The following is a 20,610-nucleotide window of genomic DNA, read 5'->3' as shown; positions in this document are numbered from 1 at the left end:
GGTGATCTGCCAGTTGGGCGCAGCTCACTGTTTTGTCTTTTCTTTAGGTATTTTCAGAACTGGCTCAATAGCGGATGTCAGCACATGGTCAGCCAGACCCCTCCACCACTGAATTGTGTCAATTACAAAGTTATTTTATTGAAACTATGTTTGAAAGTACTCTTGACACTCACAAATGATTTAGGTTTGTCAGGCAACATTGTTAAAATATTTACACAAAAATCCTCTTTAAATTTTAAGTTAGATTTTAATAACTCAAGAAGTGTAGTTTTCAGATGAGATACAATTTAACAGCAATTTTCAACATTTGATTATTTAGTTTTGAGAGTGCAAAAATCCACAGGACTTTTTATTCTGCAGCATGAGTAAAATTATTAACATCCATAAAGGATTATTGTTTGTTACCAACAATTTTCATTAAAAATAAAACACTAGTCTTTTGTAGCTTTTACGTTAGTATTATATGTCTTATAGTTTTTAGAAATTATTTGTTTTCATCTTCTGTTGACTGCTGAAGAACAAGAACTCTGCAAAAGATGCTGCTGTTGCAAGTAATAGTGTGTCTGAAGAAATGTCACTGACACCAGATGATGAAATGCGGAGCTCTGCAAGTGAATGGGAAAATGTGTCACGCGACATATGTCAGTGGTCTCTTTTAATTGGACAACTTGAAGATGTAGCTTTGCTTGATGCCGTTCTTAGGTATGTTTGAAAATTTGAAAATGATATTTATAAAAATACACTAATGAATAGTTTGAGAACTTCATTTCAGGTCCTGTTAACATCTAGAATTGAATTATTTACTCCAGTGCTATGACTACCCCAAGTAACTGAATAGAAGCGTTGTGAATATCTCCAGAAGTAGTTTTCCTGGGCCATCGCATCCAATAATTGTACTGCTCTTCCCTCAAGGGGGAAAAAAGGGGGGGGGGGTACATGTGTTGTTACTGAGTACTATCCCTACCTGGAATGTATTAATCAGCTGTGTCAACAGTGCTATGACTTCTTAAAATCATGCCTTGAAATGAGGTCCATTCTGTTTGATATTTTGACCACTCACCTAGCCACCTGGAATAGCTTTGCAATGCCCCACTCGCAAATCTGCAATATCCTGATCAGACTTTACACTCCTTTTGCATCCATTTCCCTGCCATATGGCTCCTACCCCTGTGACTCGACTGACTATAAAACTTGTCTGATATACCATCCTACCACCAGCTACTCCACCCATATAACTGGCAAAACAAAAACTATCAAATGGAGAGCATGCTAGGAAATGACACACATTGTGTACCAGATGGTATGGAAAAACTTTCTGCCTTCTATACTGGTGTCACTACTGCCAGGTTATCAATAAGGATGAATGGGCATAGGCAGAGGATGTATACAGGCAATACACAATATCCTGTTGCAGAGCACACTGTACAACATGACAATTGTGACCTCAGGGTCTGTTTCATTCCAGGTGCCATCTGGATTCTCATTGCTGACAACAGTTTCTCAAAACTTCACAGACAGGAACTGGCTTTACAATATGTAGTTGGTTCCTGTCACCCATCTGACTAAGTTTATTTGATTTCTGTAGTCTCATTGTTTCCTTCAGTACCTATTCCTCACCTTCACTCCCTTTTAAATTTTTTTTATTGCTTATTTTCCAACTAATCACTTTTCCCCACTCCCGTAACTGTCAATTGTATATAATCCTGTTACTTTTTTGCACTCTTTCACAATGTCTCCCCCCCCCCCCCCCCCCCCCCTCTCACCTCTCCCTTCCCCCTCCGATACTTAAGTCTTACCTATTACCCTATTTTCCACCTTTAAGTACCCAGATATTAAAATCTTGTCCCATACGGGTCCCAACAAGCAGTCTGCCCTTATCACCCCATCCGGTAAGTCTCTCCTGACCAGGGTTCTGGACAAGTGTTCCATAACTCATCCCATTTCTTAACTATCATTAGTCCTTTTCTTTCATCCCCTTTCCTGTCCCTTCAGTCCTTCCTCCAGGAGAAGCAGCCATTGGCTCTGACAACTTGCACACTTCCTTATCTTTCATGTGTGCTGCAAAATAAATTTGCATTACAATAAAAGCAAAATTTGGTACTGTGGTTTTTCTCCCCACTGAGAAAAAATATATTTTGTTCATCTTATTTTCAGCTGTATTAGTTGTTGCTAAAATTGTTTTAGATGCACACATTCTCATAAGTTGCTTAATATTAAATTGACTTGTGTGGCAGAGAGGCACATAAAAAAGTACTGGAACATGACAGTTCAAGTTTTGAATGTGCATTCTTTACACACACACACACACACACACACACACACACACACACTTGCTTACGTGATCACCATCTCCAGCAGTGTAGACTCGAATGCATTGCTCACTTGACAGGCCAACTGTGTTTCATTGAGCATCTCTTTATCTATAGCCTTAAGCTTTGTCTTACATCTGTTATGCAGTAGTCTGTTTCCTTAGAACTTTCTATACAGTGACTTTGTGCCATGGAGGGTCCCTTCATTATGAACTGTTCTCCTGGGTACATATTTATTCAATGCACGGTCAGTTATTCTTTTAAACTTGAGACATGGCTCCTCTACAAGCTCCTGACCTAAAAGCTGCAAGTTCCTCATTGAGGCATGACACTACTGCCTTTTTGTGTAGTTTACTGGACATATATATCTTCCTACATTTTTTAATTTCCCTTTGTACTTCAGTAATCATTGTTTCCACAACTGTGTCGTGGTCACTGATACTGGTTTTGATGTGGATATCCACAATTTGTTGCCCTTAGATCTAATACATGAAGCGTGCCTGGAAAATAAGTACAGTTTTGGAAAAAAAACCTCTTAAAATTTTTTTTATGAACTAAAATTTATTTTTACAGAAGAGAGCATTTCTTAAACTATTTTTCTACATAGCTGCCACCACTGTTGAGACTTTTGTCATATGGAGAAAGCAACTATTCTATGCCTTCTTCATAGAAAGATGCCACCTCTTAAGACAGTCTCTGCTGAACACCGTTTTTTGCATTGTCATTGCTGTCAAAGCGCCTTCCTCCAAAATAGTGCTCGATGTTCAAGAATGAGTGAGTCAGAAGGTACGAGATTGCGGCTGTACAGCGGGTGATAAAACTTCTCCCAACCGAATTGCTGAATAAAGTTTCTAGAGCCACCAGCAGAATGGGGATGTGTGCTCTCATAAAGCAACATAGTACCTTGACTGAGCATTCTACGCCTTGTGTTTTAAATTGCGTGCTGACGTTTTCTCAGTATTTCAGAGCATCATACTGCATTGATGGTTTCACCTCTGGGAAGGGACGCACCAAGCACAAATTGACACAAAAAAAAACTGTGTTCAGCAGTGGCTGTCTTCACTGGTGGTATCTTTCTATGAAGAGGGCACAGAAAAGTGGTTTCCTTGTATGACAGATGTCTGAATAATGTAGAAAAAATAGTTTAAGAAATGCTATTTCTTGCAAAAATAAATTTTGCTTTAAAAATGTTGTTATGAGTTTTTACCAAAACAGTACCTACTTTTCAGACATGCCTCATATTTCCAGTCGGTAACACAGTAATGAAATGATTAGAAGTCCTCAGGACGTGATGGTACTGGAGGCTCTTGAAGATAAGATGGAATGAGCAAGTAAGGAGTGAAGATTTATTGCTACGGGCCAAGGAGGAACAAATCTTAATAAAGAATTTTGTCAATCAAGGAAATGGAACCATTGAGCATGTGTTAAAATGTAAAATTTTAAAAACTACAGTACAAGGGATGGTTGCAGAAAAGCATTACTGGTGCAACTGTAGCTATGAGTATTCAAGACAGATCATTGATAATGTTGGCTGCAGTAGTTTTGCTGAAATGAAATAGAATAGCTATCACAGGAATTTAGAAATGTTGTCATTTCAGCCTTACGTGTGATGACTGAAACAACAACAATTATTATATTGTATTCCTTATCATATCCCTCACAGACTTTATTTTTAACTGTAAGAATAAGCAACAGCTTATCAGCATTTTTTCTAGACTTTTCCTTCAAAATTGAATTAATTATGGGCCAAGTTAATGATTTTATGCATGCATTGAGCACCACAATCACATGGTCCCATTCCCCATTTATTGTTATTATTATTATTATTATTATCTTCACTTTCTCAGACGTTAAGTCCGGTTAAAAATGGAGTGACGCGGACCTTGATCAAGCGTCACTTATTGTTATTATTATCTTTCCTTTCTCAGACCTTAGGTCTGGTTCGGAATGAAAGTGACGCGGACCTTGATCAAGCGTCACTTCCTTTTAACTGTACGGTATATGTTACATTGCGTTTAGGAACTTTCGGGTAATTGAACATGTATCAATAATTACGGATTTCTGAAGTTGTATATATAAGTTTGGATGTAGCTGTATTGCATTGATGTACTGGTGGATATTGCGTGGTATGACTCCTGTAGTTGAAAGTATAATTGGTATAATGTCAACTTTATCCTGATGCCACATGTCCTTGACTTCCTCAGCCAGTTGGATGTATTTTTCAATTTTTTCTCCTGTTTTCTTCTGTATATTTGCTGTATTGGGTATGGATATTTCAATTAGTTGTGTTGATTTCTTCTTTTTATTGGTGAGTATGATGTCAGGTTTGTTATGTGGCGTTGTTTTATCTGTTATAATGGTTCTGTTCCAGTATAATTTGTATTCATCATTCTCCAGTACATTTTGTGGTGTATACTTGTATGTAGGAACGTGTTGTTTTAAAAGTTTATGTTGTAAGGCAAGCTGTTGATGTATTATTTTTGCGACGTTGTCATGTCTTCTGGGGTATTCTGTATTTGCTAGTATTGTACATCCGCTTGTGATGTGATCTACTGTTTCTATTTGTTGTTTGCAAAGTCTGCATTTACCTGTTGTGGTATTGGGATCTTTAATAATATGCTTGCTGTAATATCTGGTGTTTATTGTTTGATCCTATATTGCAATCATGAATCCTTCTGTCTCACTGTATATATTGCCTCTTCTTAGCCATGTGTTGGATGCATCTTGATCGATGTGTGGCTGTGTTAGATGATACGGGTGCTTGCCATGTAGTGTTTTCTTTTTCCAATTTACTTTCTTTGTATCTGTTGATGTTATGTGATCTAAAGGGTTGTAGAGGTGGTTATGAAATTGTAGTGGTGTAGCCGATGTATTTATATGGGTGATTGCTTTGTGTATTTTGCTAGTTTCTGCTCGTTCTAGAAAGAATTTTCTTAAATTGTCTACCTGTCCATAATGTAGGTTTTTTATGTCGATAAATCCCCTTCCTCCTTCCTTTCTGCTTAATGTGAATCTTTCTGTTGCTGAATGTATGTGATGTATTCTATATTTGTGGCATTGTGATCGTGTAAGTGTATTGAGTGCTTCTAGGTCTGTGTTACTCCATTTCACTACTCCAAATGAGCAGGTCAATATTGGTATAGCATAGGTATTTATAGCTTTTGTCTTGTTTCTTGCTGTCAATTCTGTTTTCAGTATTTTTGTTAGTCTTTGTCTATATTTTTCTTTTAGCTCTTCCTTAATATTTCTATCATCTATTCCTATTTTTTGTCTGTATCCTAGATATTTATAGGCATCTGTTTTTTCCATCGCTTCGATGCAGTCGCTGTGGTTATCCAATATGTAATCTTCTTGTTTAGTGTGTTTTCCCTTGACTATGCTATTTTTCTTACATTTGTCTGTTCCAAAAGCCATATTTATATCATTGCTAAATACTTCTGTTATCTTTAGTAATTGGTTGAGTTGTTGATTTGTTGCTGCCAGTAGTTTTAGATCATCCATGTATAGCAAATGTGTGATTTTGTGTGGGTATGTTCCAGTAATATTGTAACCATAATTTGTATTATTTAGCATGTTGGATAGTGGGTTCAGAGCAAGGCAGAACCAGAAAGGACTTAATGAATCTCCTTGGTATATTCCACGCTTAATCTGTATTGGCTGTGATGTGATATTATTTGAATTTGTTTGGATATTAAGTGTGGTTTTCCAGTTTTTCATTACTATGTTTAGGAACTGTATCAATTTAGGATCTACTTTATATATTTCCAATACTTGTAGTAACCATGAGTGGGGTACACTATCAAAAGCTTTTTGGTAATCGATGTATGCGTAGTGTACCGACCTTTGTTTAGTTTTAGCTTGATATGTCACCTCTGCATCTATTATCAGTTGCTCTTTACATCCTCGTGCTCCTTTGCAACAGCCTTTTTGTTCTTCATTTATAATTTTGTTCTGTGTTGTATGTGTCACTAGTTTCTGTTTAATGACTGAAGTTAATATTTTGTATATTGTTGGTAGGTATGTTATGGGGCGATATTTAGCTGGGTTCGCTGTGTCTGCTTGATCTTTAGGTTTCAGATAAGTTATTCCATGTGTAAGTGTATCAGGGAATGTGTATGGGTCTGCAATGTAACTGTTAAATAATTTAGTTAGATGTGAATGTGTTGAGGTGAACTTCTTTAACCAGAAATTTGCTATTTTATCATTTCCAGGGGCTTTCCAATTGTGAGTAGAATTAATTGCTTGGGTGACTTCGTGTTGCAAAATTGTCACTTCAGGCATTTGTGGTATCATCTTGTATGTGTCTGTTTCTGCTTGTATCCACCGTGCATGCCTGTTATGTTGTACCGGGTTTGACCATATGTTGCTCCAGAAGTGTTCCATGTCTGTTATGTTTGGTGGATTGTTTATTTCAATGTGTGTGTTATTATTATTATTATTATTATTATTATTATTATTTGCCTCTTAACCAGGAATAATAAATAATTTATCATTCATCTGAATAAACATCAGATTTGTTTGCTTGTACCAGGTCATTTACAAATCCTTAATGAATCCATTTCATGTAAGAGGTATATTAACTATCGTGAAAGTTTGGCCATGTAAATTTATTGATAGTTCATGGTAGAAAGAACATTTGCATCTATCATAATCTCTTGTCTTTTTTTATTGCAGTGACAATCCAGATTTCAGCTGAATGTGCATCTATCATCAGTATGTTATAAGTATCCATGTAGACTGAACATAATTGAGGCGTTCCCTGGAAAAACAACTTAATGTCCATTAAGTCAAATTTTCTGTTCCTGCAGTAACTGCATCTGTACAAACCAGTCTTTGTGCTCATAAATTATTATTACTCTCTAACAGACACAGCACTCTTTAGAAACATTTGATGGCCATGCCACTCCAAGTCGTTCCACCAACCGCTGCAGCAAGTAGACAACTTCCTCACTGCTCGTACCAGTGTTGCGTGTGCACTGTGCTGAGACGTATTTGTCAGAGGTGGGATATCTGTGTCATGGAATTTGTGTTTGCCAACATCACATAGGAAGTAAATAGTGACTGTAAACAAAGTATGGCAAGTGATTGTGATAGTATATGCAGAACAGAGTGTGATTATGAGAACCACCTAATTGGAAGGAAACATAAAATTCAGAAAAGAAAGTGGAAGAAAGAGGTCGCAAAGAAGAAGAGAATTCAGGGCAGCGCTATATTTCACTGAAAATGGTCTGCTCTAAGAAATTTGCAGTCACTAAGATATGTTACCCAAAGGAATGCTATGTAAAAGTATGCCCAGCAGATCAGGGACAGATCCATGAACGAATTTGGGCCTTAGGTGACAAGAACTATAATCTAAGATGCAACAATAACGAGACAGTAGTCTGTGAATCCCTATTCCAAAGTATCTTGCAAGTTTGAAAACAGTTCTAAAGGCATTCAGTGCTGTTGCTCTTACAGTAGAAGGCAAAAGTGAGAAACACAGCAACAGGCCGCATAAAATTGGTACAGAAGTTTGGGACATGATTCACTCTCACTGAGACCAGTTTCCTTCCAAACCATCGCATTATTGTTAAGGCAAGTCCGAAAGGAAATATTTTGACAATCCTGACCTCAATGTTTCAAAATTATTCACATCATTCAGAGATCATTTTCACCATGAAACGAATATGGTACTCCGGATGAAGCATACAACTTATCATCAGTTCTTTAGGGAAAATAGTTTGTATTCATTTCGAAAACCAAGAACTGATATATGTGATTTCTACCAGGAGTGTGAAGTTATATTGTCAATCCAAATGATCTTCATAAAGATAAATATGAAGAACACATACTAAAGGTTGTTGAGTACAATAAACTCAGGGACAAGTATTTGAGGTCAGGCAAACTTGACTTAGTGTTCGAATTTGATTACGCACAGAACCTCCTTCTGCCTAAACTGAGCATTACTGCACAATTATATAAGAGGCTACTGTGACTCTGTGTAATTAATGTTCACTGTTACAATGACCAATCAAGTACATTTTATTGGTTTCCTGAAGGTTCAGCTAGAAAAGATTCAAGTTCTGTTTGTTCCTTTTTATATGACTTCATAAGTAGGAAACTCCAGGAGCCAAACCATAGTAAGACTGTAGTTCTATTGGATTCGTGTGGAGGGTAGAATAAAAATATGATGGTGGTACAATGTTGTACTTGGCTTTCAGAATCAAACAATATAAGCAAACAACACGTATTTCCAGTTTGGAGACACTCAGACAGTCAATGCGACCATTAACTTCGGCCTGTATGGAAAAATGCTAAGGAATATTGAAAACATTGAGAATATGTGCCAATATGTTTCAGAGGCACAGAAAACGTCCAGTACCCATAGAGGTGGTGAAAGGAGTGGACATTACTGAGGACTGGGAATCAGCTTTGTCACCATGAAATGGCACAAAAAAGACACTATTTGGAATTCAGAAATATGTCATTTTGTTTTACAGTGGAAATGCATTTTCTGTCTCATCCACATATGCAGGAACATTCGGTCCTTACCAAATAAAGAAACAAGGATGTACATTGCCAATATGGAAGATGGACATAGCAGTGGTAAAGATGTATCGTCCTGGTATAACGGATGCAAAGAAGAAAGATATCTTAACACTTCTCAAGTTCCTTTGAGACAACAATGCAGAAATTCTGAAGAATATTGTCAATAGGTAATGCATCTGCAACAGACAATGATTGCTCAGGATGCAAAACAAACAAATGATCACCAGTAACCATGGATAGACTGTTGCAGATCATTGTTGAAGAAGGTGTTGTGTTCTATATATGTATGCATTGAATATATGCATGTCTTTCACTTTGTGGATGGTTATGTTAATACTAGGGTTTTAAGGAGGATTATTATATTTTATGTTTGTTGCTATATATAATGCTTTCAGGAACACTTTTACAGTCTACTGTTGCTTTGAAAGCTAATTATGTTTGTCAAATAAAAGTATATTATGTTCTTTAAGGTCTGATTACACTACTTTCAGATTTAACGACTGTTTAATAGTCAAATATGGAAAATGTCCTCTTGTTCGTGTTAGACAGTGATCTATGGAAGAACAGCTTGAGTGTGGTACTGTATTATCAGTTCAGATCAATATGTAAGTTGTATGAAGTACATTATCGCATCATTTATTCTGAAACAACAGTACATCATTTCTATTTGATTGAAATTTCATCCATATATGAGGGAGTGAAATGAATGGAAACATGACATCAAATATTTGATGCTCTGTATCTCGATTTCCATATATTGCAATTAAATTGTTGTTCCAGAGAATGCCTCAATTGTAATGATACACATTCCTTTGTAACTCAGGCATGCACAGGAAAGGACTAATGTTTGTATATGTCTGAGTTAGATTGGAAAGTGCGTCATTATAACTATGTTCAATCTACATGACTACTTAAAATGCACTGATGATAGCTGCATATCAGTTGAAATCTAGAGGTACAATACAATAAAAAAGACAGATGACATTATGACCAATGCTTGCATTCTTTCTGTCTAGGATTACATCATGGTTGTGGGGCACAATCTTTCCCATATAATTGAACATCATTGATTCCTAGTTTTGTCAGAAGTCAATAACATTTGTCACAATACCAAACAGTTACTTGGGTGAAAGCATTGGATCCATTTAGCAGCTCAAATGTTACCCACATTGGTGCAGAAAGAACTCTTCTACATCTATATCCATGCTGTGCTAACCAGTGTGAAGCACACAGCAGCTTAGGGATTAAAATCTTGTCAATGTTGAGATCATTATGGGTTGAGAATTATCTCAGATGTTGGACAGTGCAGGAAGGAATAACAGGTGGATTCCTCAACTGAGACAGCTTGACGTTTCCCTGAAGTAATTTCTACATCTACATCGCTACCCAGCAGATCACACTTAGGTGCCTGGCAAAGGCTTCATCGAACCACTTTCACAATAATTCTCTGTTATTCCACTTTCGAACAGCGTGCAGGGGAGGGGGGGGGGACCACCTATATCTTTTTGCGCAAACTCTGATTTCACTTATTTTATGTTGATGATTGTTGCCATACGAAGGTTGGCATCAACAAAATATTTTCGCATGCAGAAGAGAAAGTCAGTGATTGAAATTTTGTGTGTTTCAATGACGTCCATCCCAAATCCTGTATCATGTCTATGACACACACTCCGCTACTTCTCGATAACACAAAACATGCTGCCTTTCTTTGAATTTTCTCAATGTACTCTGTTAATCCTGTATGGTAAGGATTCCATACAGCAGTACTCAAAAAGAGGACGGACAAGCATAGTGTATGTAGTCTCTTTAGTAGATCTGATGCATCTAAGTGTTCTGACAATAAAATGCAGTCCGTGGTTCGCCCTGACCACAAAATTTTTAGCACACTGCCTCGCATTCAGGAGAACGACAGTTCAGACTCGCATCTGGCCATCCTGATTTAGGTTTTATGTGATTTCCCTAAATCACTTCAGGCAAATGCCAGGATGGTTCCTCTGAAAGGGCACGGCTGACTTCCTTCCCCATTCTTCCGTAACCCAATGGGACCGATGGCCGCGGTGTTTGGTCCCCTCCCCCAAATCAACCAACCAACCACAATATTTTCTATGTGTCATTTCCAGTTCAAGACGTTTGTAATTGTAATTCCTAGGTATTTAGTTGACTTTACAGAATTTAGATTTGATTGATTTATCATGTACTGTAGTTTAACAGATTACTTTTACCACTCATGTGGATGATGTCACACTTTTCATTATTTAGTGTCAATTACCAATTTTTGCATCATTCAAGTATCTTACCTAAATCATTTTCAATTGATTTTGTTCTTCTGATTACTATACTAGACGATAAATGACAGCATCATGTGGAGACAAAATAAGACAGCTGCTCAGATTGTCTCCTAATTCATTTATACATAGATAAGGAACAACAGAGGGCCTATAACACTACCTTGGGGAACACAGCAAACCATTTCTGTTCCACTCTATGTCTTTCCATCAATTACTACAAATGTGACCTCTCTGACAGGAAATCACGAATCCAGTCACATAACTGGGTACATTATTCCATAAGCACACATTTTGATTACAAGCTGCATGTGAGGTAAGGTATCAAAAGCCTTCTGGAAATCTAGAAATATGGAATCAATTTAAAATCCTTTGTTGATAGCACTCAGCACTTCTGTGAGTCAAGACCTAGTTTTGTTTCACAAGAACAATGTTTTCTAAATCTGTGTTGATTACGTGTGAGTAGCTCATTATCTTCAAGGTAATTCATATTGTTCAAACACAATGTATGTTCCAAAACACTGCTGAATATAGACATTAATGATATCGGCCTGTAATTTAGTGGATTACTCCTAATGCCTTTCTTGAATATTGGTGTGACCTCTGTATTTTCCAGTTTTTGGGTATGGATCTTTCTTCAAGTGAGCGGTTGTATACAATTTTAAGTATGGAGCTATTGCATCAGCATACTCTGAAAGGAATCTAATTGATGTACAATATGGACTGGAAGACTTGCTTTCGTTAAATGATTTAAGTTGCTTCAGTACTTCGAGGCTACCTACTTACAAGTTACTTGTGTTGGCAGCTGTTTTTGATTCAAATTCTGGAATATTTTCTTCATCAAAGAAGATGAAGAAAATATTCCAGAATTTGAGTCAAAAACAACTGCCAACACGAGTAAGGAATTTGGGAAGCCTGTGTTTAGTAATTCTGCTTTAGCAGCACTGTCATTGATAATATTTCCATTGCTATCTTGCAGAGAACGCATTGATTGTATCTTGCCTCTATTATACTATACATATGTCCAAAATCTCTTGAAGATTTCTGCCATGTTTCAAGACAAAGTTTTGTTGTGGAAACTGTTATAAGCATCTCACATTGAAGTCTGCACTAAATTTCAAGCTACTTGGGGTTTTGCATTCATTTAAATTTGCAAAGCTTTTTTCGTTGTTTCTACAATAGTGTTCTGACCTGTTTTGTATACCTTGGGGGGTCAGCTCTGTTGTTTCTTAATTTATTTGGTATAAATCCCTCAACTGCTGTCGATCCTATTTCTTTGAACCGAAGCTGCATCTGGTTTACACTTACATTGTTAGTTTCAAAGGAGTGGAGATTGTCTCTCAGGGAGGCATCAAGTAAATTTTTATCTGCTTTTTATGAACATATGTATTTTTTGTTTACTTTTTGTGGAGTTGGAAGCTGTGGTATTCTGTCTTGCTGTGACCATGCTGTGTCCACTAATGCTTGTATCTGTTTTGATCAGCTCAGGATTATTTGTTGCCAAGAGGTCAAGTGTGTTTTCACAGCCATTTACTATTCAGGTGAGCTCATGAAGTAATTGTTCGAAATAATTTTCAGAGCATGTATTTAGCACAATTTGGGGTCATGTTTTATGCGTACCTCTGGACTTAAACATAAATTTTCATCAGCATATCGAGAGTCAGTTGAAGTCACCACCAACTGTTATTGTATAAACAGGTACATGCTTGAAATTAGACTCAAGTTTTCTTTGAATCTGTCAGCAATTGCATCATATGAGTTGGGATGTCAGTACAAGGATCAAATTATTATTTTATTCTGGTTGCCAAGAATGACCTCTACCCACACTAACCCACAGGAATTATCTACATCAATTTCGCTACAAGCTAAACTACTTCTAACAGCAACAAACACAGCAACACCAACTGTATTTATCCTATCCTTTCTGAACACTATTAGGTCCTTCTCAAAAATTTCAGCTGAACTTCTCTCCAGCTTTCAGTGCCCATAACAATTTGGGCATCAGTGCTTTCTGTTAGTGCTTGGAGCTCTGATACTTTCCCAACACATCTATGACAGTTTACAACTGTTATACCAATGGTTCCGAGATCTACATTCTTCCTGTGTTCGACTTAAATCCTTTCAGACTGAGGCCATTTCTGTGTTTCCCCAAGGTCCTCTAACCTAAAAAACAGTCCAGTCCAAAAAACACAGTTCCCAGCTATCCATGTAACCATCTCCTGAGTTTAATGAACTCCTCACCTATTTAGGGAACCTGATACCCAACCACCTTACAGCACAAGTTGAGAAATCCTCAGCCTATACCGTCGCAGAACTGTCTGAGCCTGTGATTCAGACCCTCCACTCAGCTTTGTACCAGATGTCTGCAATCAGTCCTGTCGACTGTGCTGCAAATGGTGAGCTCTGCTTTTATTGCAGAAGCAAGACTGGCAGCCCTCACCATTTCTGATACTCACTTGAAACCAGAGAGAATCTCTTACGGTCAAAAGCAACACACATCATCGGTACTTTACATTAGCCACCACTGGTAGTTGGCTGCAACCTGTGCTCTATGCTCCTCGTGACATCTGGCAGGACCCATTCCACATCTGGAATGGCTCCACATGGTATGCGCACGGAGTGGCCATTGGCTTTCTTCCCCTTCTGGCAACCATGTCATTAAGGGACTTCATAACATGCCTAACATTGGAGCTACGGGTAATCCCACCCTCTGTGACTGCCCAGATCTTGCAGACTGCATGGTTTTCTTTGAAACAGGACAAGTGACTGCATTTGGCTGAGGGACAGTATCAGCCACAGATAGTATCTAGAGTGTCACCAACTCAACTCACAGCAATTGCAGTCCCTATCCGTACTAAAAATGGTGGAATACTACGCTACACTAACAAATGACCATCAACACATGCTAAGAATCTCTACTGTTGACACTAAGGAAAATGCAAGAACTGTACCTAGTAAAGTAGATTAACACACAGAGATTCAAAAGCTACACTACCAATGCACACAGGTGATGATTGAGTAATTCGCTCGTGGTTAGGAACTTGTAAAATGTCACAAAATTTGTTACTTTCTGACACAAACAAAAGCATGAAAACTGTGTCTATTATTTTAAATTAACCCACAGAAATTCAAAAACTTAAACTACCAGAGCGCACATATGAAATTATATAATTTGCTCCTTGTTGGGAACTTGTAAAATGTCACAAAATCGGTTGCTTCCCTGTTGCTGCTCTGTCTTGTCACGCAGCTGCTGACTGACTGTAGGGAAAGATCAACAGAAAAACTTCGCCAAATGGGGATTTGAACCATGCTCCTCACGAGTATTGTGCCCTAGTGAGTGTGCCTTATCATTCAGTCATATAAGCAGACAGCAGACAACTCAGTCTGATATTGAACCCCTAAGATATTTTGACACAGTTCAGGCATTGATGTTGAGAAAAACTATGTTATCTTACTATAAACTGTCTCGTTTTCTTTGCCCCCCACCCTCTCTCTCTGTCTCTCTCTTTTTCCAGCTAATTTACGCATTGAATACTTTAAAGGTATATGTGTGGAAAATGCATCCAAACAATATTGCTCTATGAGTATACAACCTTTTGCTATTGTGTAGTACACTCAGCTGTAATTAACAAGTATCTGTGCAAACTTTGTTTACAGTTAATGTCCTTTTGTTAACCTATATGTGTTAATATAGTAAATTTCTGTGAAAAATATAGTACTCTAGCATAATATTTCAGAATGATCTGAAGCCCCATGTACTGCAATCAGAATCTCTGAAGTTTCTATGAATCAGAGAGGGCCTAAATGTGCTCCTGTCATGCAGTTTGTTTGCGGGTCCACAAAGTGTCAAGAGTAGTTGCTATAAGCCTCTGATGAACTGACCAACCAAGTGCCTTACATGTCCAATGGGTGAAACTTCAGATAATCATTCAGGTCTGGGAATCAGTGGTATATGTTGGTCTTCAAAGAAACCTTGCAGATTCCTTGCCTCATAGAGCGAGGTAATAGCCTGCTGAAGTACAGCAATGTGGAGTTGCCTGAAGAAGGAACAGTATCCCTGTTTGTATACCCATCCTGATATAGTGGTCACAACATGGACTTCCTCTGTATATGAGAGTTGAGCTCACACATTATAACCATTTTGCAGCATTGTTCCTCGAGTTGATCATGGTCCCTTTGCGGCATTGTTCCCTAAGCTGATCGTGGTCCTTTTGCTTTGGCGTCATGTGGAGGGTCTCAACCAAAGGCCTTGTTGACTCTGTGACAGTCTTGACTATGATTTCTAGATCAGCGTTATCAGTTAGTGTTTGTAGGACACCTATCAATAGATCAGGGGTGCACTGCACAACGGAAGCAGCTTCTTTGATAGCAGAGTACCTGTGGAGTACACATGAGGGTTTCTTAAGCTATGCGGTAACTTGTGGTTCTCTGGTGAGCATTCAGCAGTCAATATGCTGCAAGGTAAGTCAGACATACACAGCAAGGTAAGTCAGACCGTGTTCAGAGTAAAACCACTTTGAATGTCAAAATTTTATCAGTAAATTGTTAAAGTATTCATAACAAAGTTCCCGAATTGACTGCCCTCCAAGAAATTTCTCACACTCATATTACTCTTAGGACCAAGAGCTGACTGAAACCTGAAGTGGGAAGCTCTGAGATATTTAGTGGGTAATGGAACGTATATTGGAAAGACAGATTAGAAGCCATAGGAGGGGGTGTGTTTACTGCAGCTGGCAAAATCCTTGTCCCTGCTGAGGTCGAAGTTGAGTGAAACAGTGAAGTTATCTGGTTGTGTATAGCAGGTGTAGGTGAAACCAAGTTAATTGTTGGATTTTTTACAGCCACCCAAGTCCACTGCAACAATTTGAGTCATTCAAAGAGAGTCTATGGTCGGTATCGCGTAAGTACCTAGATCATGCAATACTAGTTGGAAGTGAGTCCATCATGCAATACTAGTTGGAGGCAACTCTAACCCACCCAATATAGGCTGGAATGTCTATGGATTCATTGCGTATGGTACAGATACAATCATGCAAAGTACCTTTGAACACGTTTTCTGGAAACTGTCTTTAGCAGCTAGTCAATCAGCCCGCACACAGTGGAAATATCTTAAACCTTGTAGCTACACATAAAGCAGACCTTGTCTACAATGTCAGTACAGAAATGGGGATTAGCAATCTTGAGGTTATTGTAGCAATTATTGTTACAAAAGTTAATAAATAAACTAAGAAGGGTAGGAGGGTGTTTTTTTAGAAAGAGCAGATAAGCAGTTGTTAGCATCTAATTTACATGGTTAACTGACATCACTTAGTTTCAGTAAGATGGACGTAAAGGAGTTATGGGCAAGGTTTAGACAGATTGTTAATCATTGTCCGGAAAATTTGTGCTTAGTAAGTGGATTAACGATGGAAAGGATTCACCACGATTTTACAAAATTCAAAAATGCTGAGGAAGCAGAGGCTGTTGCACTCTCAATTCCAAAGGGAACACCTAAATGATGATAGGCAATGGTTAGTAGAGATTCATGCGTCTTCGGAAGAGACCTGTGTGTGAAGCATACAACTACTACCACTGTTATACCTTAGCAAAAGGTCTGGCAGAGAAACCGAGAAGATTCTGGTCCTATGCAATATCGCTAAGTGGGTCTTAGGCTTCCATCCAGTCACTTGTTTACCAGTGTGTTGTGGAAGTTGAAGATGGCAAAACGAAAGCCAAAGTTTTAAATTTATCATAAAAGCAATCATTCACACAGGAGAATAGTACAAACATACTGTTGTTTAACCATCAAACAGACTCCTGTATGGATGACATAGTAATAAGCATACCTGCGTAGGGAGACAACAGCAAGAGTTGAAAACAAACAAGTCACCTGGTCCGCATGGATTCCCAATTAGGTTTTTTAAAGTGTACTCTATGGCATTGGCCCCTTATCTACCTTGCATTTATTGTGAATCTCTCAACCTGAGCAAAGTCCCAAGCAACTGAAAAAAAGCACAGTTGACTCATGTATAATAGAAGACCAAAAGAACAGACTCACAAAATTGCAGACCACTATCCCTAACTTCTGTTAGCTGTAGAATCCATAAACATATTCTTAATTCTAATATAATAAACTTTCTTGAGACAGAATCAGTACGGTTTTAGAAATCATTGCTTGTGTGGTACTCAGCTTGCTCTATTCTCGCATGATATACTGTGAATTATGGATGAAGGGTAACAGGCAGATTCCTTATTTCTAGATTTCAGGGAGACATTTGACGCAGTACCCCATTGCAGGTTTTTAACTAAGGTACGAGCATTGGAATGGGTTCACAGATATGTGAGTGGCCGAAAGACTTTTTAAGTTGGAGAACCCAGTATGTTGTCCTCAACAGTGTGTGTTAGCCAGATACAAGGGTATCATCAGGAGATGCCCGGAAACTGTGATAAGACCGCTTTTATCCTCTATATACATAAATGATTTGGCAGGCAGGTGGGCAGCAACCTGCTGCTGTTTGCTGATGATGCTGCGGTAAGATGTCGAAGTTGAGTGATTATGTGAGGTTACAAGATCACTTACACAAAATTTTTAATTGGTGTGATGAATGGGAGCTAGCTCTAAATGTAAGTTAATACAGATGAGAAGGAAAAACAAATGCATAATGTTCAGATACAGCACTAGTAGTGTCCTGCTTGACACAGTCATGTCATATAAGTACCTGAGCATAATGCTGCACAGCTGTATGAAAATAATGAACAGGTGAGGATTGTGGTAGGGGAAGCGAATTGTTGATTTCGGCTTATTCGAGAATTTTAGGAAAGTATGGCTCATCTGTAGAGGAGACCACATATAGAATGCTAGTATGGCCCATTCTTGATTACGTATCAAGTGTTTGGGATCCATACCAGATCGGATTAAAATAAGATGAAGCAATTCAGAGGCAGACTGCTAGATTACTAGATATGTTACTGGTAGGTTTGAACAACATGTAACGGAAATGCTCCGGGTACTCAAATGGGAATTCTGGGAGGGAAGGCAATGTTCTTCTCAAAGAACACCATTGAGAAAATTTAGAGAACCGGCATTTGAAGCTGACTGCTGAATGATTTTACTGCCTCCAATATACATTGCACATAAGGACCACAAAGATATGAGAAATTAGGACTCATATGGAGGCATATAGACAGCTTCCTGACTTTATTTGCAAGTTGAACAGGAAAAGAAATGACTAATAGTGGTACAGGGTACCCTTTGCCATGCACTGTACAGTGAATTGTGGAGTTTGTATGTAGATGAAGATGTAGATAGTGACCCAACCATCACACTAGATGTTTGTTTGGTATTGGCCTCAAAACATACACAATGGTAGTATCTAACACACATGTTGCTATACTAAAGAAAGATTGAAGCAGAAATCATGAAAAAGTGCTGTAGTAGTTTGCCAATCAGCATGTCAATTCTGACACACACATACTCTCTAAAATCTGAGGTTTTGTGGTTACTGGACAATAGAAACCAGTGTTATTATGTACATTCCACCAGTCCAGCCCATAACTGATGGTGTTTGGCTCATCAACATGGGCAGATCTGCACCCATTACATTGGTCCAGCTTTGAGACGACAATATGTACAAAGTCGTATGGCTCATAGATAAGATGTCGCAATATCAGAGATATTTCCTGGAGGCCAACCATCACATGCTGAAATTGCACCCTATTTATCCTTAGAGTTAGTATTCATTCAGACTGTTCTTTCCGTGTTACAGTGACCACAAACTTTGTTATGTGCATGGCCTTTGTGGACATTTGTTAATTCTAAGTGTTGTAGTTTTTATAAGGGTTGCTATTTTTTCAGGCAAAAACCTCTAGTTAATGAAGGACTGGCAGCTGCTATGAGAAATCCTGGAAAGGGTCTTCTAGTCTTACCCTTTACCAAACCCATAATTTCACTTAATTATGTTCTGGAAAAAGGAAAAGGTGAGTGTGATTGTTCTTCTCTGTGAAGGGCTCTTTGATTTTAGCTTTAGTCCTGAATTTTCTCTGAAAAATCTACTGTACGGTGTTCAATTCCTAATTAGTTGATTTATGTAGGAGATTAATTGTAACTCTTAGCTTAAAAAAGGAAAATTAATTTGAGAAAACTATTAAATTATGAGAAAGAATTACTGGCCAGTAATGCATTAACTCCAGGAGATGAAATATTCAGTTTTGTCATATAACAGTAAAATTACACAATAGCATCCTAGCTTTTAGAACTATAAGTTCCTTCCTCGGGGAGGAAAAAGGGTTGTGTTGGGTAAGGTTAAACAGAAATGACTGGTTACTCATAAATCAGGACAAGGGGACCCACGTGTTGTGTTGCTGTGAGTAGATGCTTCTATGTTGCATTTCAGTTGCTCAATAAAAAATTAAAAAATATTATTTTTTATCTTACTTAATAATTTAAATTACACTAACTGTGGATGTATTATAATTATTTGATTAAGCCAGCCCAAAACTCTTTACTAGTTACCTTTCTACATGCAGTGTTTCAGTAGCATGCTTTCAAACTATGGTGCCTACATAAAAACTTTTTTAATGCCCATGAAATATATTGAGCCAGATTTATTGGGCAGTTAAAAAGTGATTGATGCAGAAGATGCACTGCTTTAGTGAAATACTCATATGTAGGCAATTGCCTCAATATGACTGATTCATAACTTGAGAAAAATTTGTTATTACTATATTAAAGCATGCACTTATTTAAAGTACATTTATGTGAAAGTCGTATCAGTGTAATAGCAAAGGGCATGTACATAGTTATAAACGGTTGTAATGAGGTCATATGTTGGAAATTATACAGAGATTGAGGGGTAATATTTATACAGGAAGTAGACTGTTTACTGTACCAGAATGAAGTACCAGCATATCTTTCTTTTACTTATAAACTAAAGAGCATACTTTTCATCAGAACTTATGTGATGTAGGAAATAATCTGATAAAATCTAAATAAAAGTGTGATTTTGGGTAATTTTATGTTGCTTCAAGTATTTTGTGTCAGGAGAAGAGCAGTTTTCAAAATGTGTGTGTTGAGTTGGAACTCAGTTCTCGTTACGACATTCATTCCTTAGGCTCTATCTCAGAACTAGTCGCCCGCTGGCTAAGCTCAGCAGGTCTGGAAGCAGCATCGCTAGTAGATTTGAGGGATGCAGAATTTGACGCACTGGAATTACAGCAAGGTGCAGCAGCCCAAGCACCTCTAAGTGATGAGGATATGCCTTCACGAAAGGAGCGACTCATCTCTCATCAAATCACAGAAGGAGATAAAGTAGAAGCTGATCCAGGGATGGAAGCTGCAGCCGCGGATGAGAGGCAGCTAAGGGTACTCGGTGAGTCTGCTAGCGTAAACGCATTATTGTTCTAACTAATCTTTTGAGTCATGTAGCAGAGCCAATTAAGTTTCACTATGTAAAGGGAAACAAAGAGTAAAAGAAACATCTTGACATGCAATAATAAATGAACTTTCTTTT

At 38.0% G+C, this 20,610-nt stretch overlaps 1 protein-coding gene across 1 annotated transcript in view; it reads left to right on the top strand.

The window, feature by feature from the left end:
• The window catches only part of LOC124619698 (rab3 GTPase-activating protein non-catalytic subunit), a 170,878-nt gene that overhangs the window by 96,572 nt on the left and 53,696 nt on the right, over positions 1–20,610 (top strand). The window contains exons 16-18 of the mRNA XM_047146253.1: positions 518–702; positions 18,957–19,078; positions 20,212–20,469. Of these exons, the coding sequence (XP_047002209.1) occupies positions 518–702; positions 18,957–19,078; positions 20,212–20,469 (565 nt within the window). The remainder of the gene's footprint in view (positions 1–517; positions 703–18,956; positions 19,079–20,211; positions 20,470–20,610) is intronic.

The sequence above is a fragment of the Schistocerca americana genome, chromosome 6 (genome assembly GCF_021461395.2).
Source record: "Schistocerca americana isolate TAMUIC-IGC-003095 chromosome 6, iqSchAmer2.1, whole genome shotgun sequence".
Taxonomy (NCBI): domain Eukaryota; kingdom Metazoa; phylum Arthropoda; class Insecta; order Orthoptera; family Acrididae; genus Schistocerca; species Schistocerca americana.
Note: the sequence above shows the minus strand (reverse complement) of the source record. Positions and strands in the feature narration are given on the sequence as shown.